This window comes from Notothenia coriiceps, unplaced genomic scaffold, assembly GCF_000735185.1.
Source record: "Notothenia coriiceps isolate Sejong01 unplaced genomic scaffold, NC01 NC01_scaffold00003368, whole genome shotgun sequence".
Taxonomy (NCBI): Eukaryota; Metazoa; Chordata; class Actinopteri; order Perciformes; family Nototheniidae; genus Notothenia; species Notothenia coriiceps.
The window spans coordinates 1-2,316 of NW_011336069.1; the positions used below are offsets into that span (position 1 = coordinate 1).

General features: G+C 41.3%; 1 protein-coding gene across 1 annotated transcript; it reads left to right on the forward strand.

Moving 5' to 3' along the window:
* Positions 1–878: 878 nt before the first annotated feature.
* LOC104941454 (polyadenylate-binding protein-interacting protein 1-like) lies at positions 879–1,828 on the forward strand. The gene is made up of 3 exons (XM_010766555.1): positions 879–1,142; positions 1,228–1,282; positions 1,740–1,828. The coding sequence occupies exons 1-3, from the start codon at positions 1,038–1,040 to the stop codon at positions 1,826–1,828; spliced, it is 249 nt and encodes an 82-aa protein (XP_010764857.1). The 5' UTR covers positions 879–1,037.
* Positions 1,829–2,316: the final 488 nt, after the last annotated feature.

Genomic DNA, 2,316 nt, shown 5'->3' on the forward strand with positions numbered 1-2,316 from the left:
AATCATTTGAGTATAAGTACGTGTATATAAATATGTCATTTACAACAGCTGTAAGATGCTTGAAAAGCTTGAAAATGCACCTTGAAAATGCTTGAAAAGTGCTTGAATTTGACTTTGGAAAAGGTGTAAGAACCCTGTATCTAGGACGAGGCAGAATATTTATTTTGTCCTTGTGAAATTATGAAAAATGTCATTAACAAAAATATGTCTTGATTATTTTTCTGTTTATCGACTACTTGATTTGATTCTTAGGCTGTTATAGAGTGAATATCGGCCGATATTCACTCTCTGCTGATCGATCGGTGCTCTCTATAAAGGCCGATCAGGAGAGCCGATCACATGACGTAAAATACATGACACTTTTCTCAGTGCGGCAAAACAAGCTCGCCAAAATGGCTTCACCGGTCTGGCAGCATTTTAAGGTGTCCGAAAAAGACAATAAAATAACGGTATGCAACGTGTGTGAAGCAGAGATCCTGCAGCTCCTGCAGCTCCGACCGGTGAGCGGAGCAACACACACACTAAGAGTTAGACCAAACACACTTAGCTATTTTATCTAACTCTGGAACAAGCTAAACTAGTTATACATATATTTATTCTTCACTGTCGGGTCACTCATTACTGGATCAGTGAGCTGCATGAGATACTGTCAGGAGAGAGAGGGGGGAAGAGAGGAAAAGAGAGCGCTTCCGCTCATTTCTCCTGTGTTATTATCCAAAGTGAATGTAAACTTGAATAATGTAATAATGATGTTGGTTGTGCGCCAGTGAATGAGCCCCATTAACTGAGTTTAAACATAACTTTAAATGGAAGATCCCCATAGGCCCCGCCCACCCGATCGGATCGGTATCGGCCGATACTGATTCTGGCGATTGGAGCATCCCTACTTTTTAACACACACTCCCACTAAACAGCCATCGTCAGCCATAAACTGAGAAAAGGTGCCAAACAGCTGCACTTTTGAGAGTTAATCCCTAATATACACCCTGGGAAAATGTATTGATGTGAGGCTTTCTGTGCTCAGGGATGTCCGACAGATGCTCTTGAAACTAGTGGAGTTGAGATCGAGTGACTGGGGCAGGGTCCGAGCGGCTGCAGCAGCCAGCAACGCCACGCCAGACAACGACCCCAACTACTTCATGGTGAGGGTCACCTTCACCATTCTTCCCATTCCTCTTATTTCTTCTCTGCATTTCTGTTTTTCATGAAATATTCTTCCCCTCTCAGAATGAACCCACATTCTACACACAAGACGGGACTCCTTTCACAGCAGCAGACCCAGGTGAATCTTTGTAAACACGTGTGTGATAGATCAGTAGCGGGCAATATGAGGTTTGCTAGCAGGTTATCAGCTGTTTGTCAATCACAGCCACCGTCGACATGCTAAATCATGCTCTATCCTGCTATAAAAACATTAGAAAAAACTGTAAGTTCTGTATCGTATTTGCACGAAAACGAAAAGGCTTTAAAAATGTTAGGAGGCCAGATATTTCTTATTTATTCCTTTTTCTCTATATATTGTGATATATTAACTATGTTAAAAAGTGGTTTTCTAAGTAAAATAATCTGCATCAGATCTATGAATTGAAATACAGGCCCCATACTGTTTTCATCGGTGTAAGTGTAGATAGAAATGTACTTTTCTTTTGTTTATTATGCACTATGTTGCTGAGCGGTAATAAATATGGACTGCAAGATAAAGCACCAGTGCCTTAATGTCCCTTTCTCGGCTTCCATAGATTATGGTGAGAAATACCAAGAGATCCTGGACAGGCAGGAGTATTTCAATGACACTGACGGAGAAAATGGAAGCGAATCCGAGTTGTAAGTACATATTTTATTTTTTATTTGACCTTTTATTAAACCAGGATAGGTCTCATTGAGATTAAGGCAAGGCAAGTTTATTTATATAGCACTTTTCAACACAAGGCAATTCAAAGTGCTTTACAAAAAATGAAAGACATTGAGGTCACATTCACACCAGCCTTTTATAGTCCGGTTGAATCGAACCCTGGTGCGTTTAGCCGCTTGGTGCGGTTCATTTGGGTCGGTGTGAACACAGTCCGAGACCTCTTAAGTGAACTAAACAACCGGACTCTGGTCCGCTAAAATAGGAGGTCTCGGAGCGCTTGCTAGTGAACTCTGGAGCGGTTCATTGCTGGTGTGAACGCAGTCCGCACCAAAACATAGGAAGCGCAGTATTTACGTGTCACAAGAACACGGGTGTCTTCAAAATTGTTAGCGAAAGAGTGAAGCAGAATGATGTGTTGAACAATGTCGTGTAAAGTAAAAACAACTATCAAACTAAAAACTATA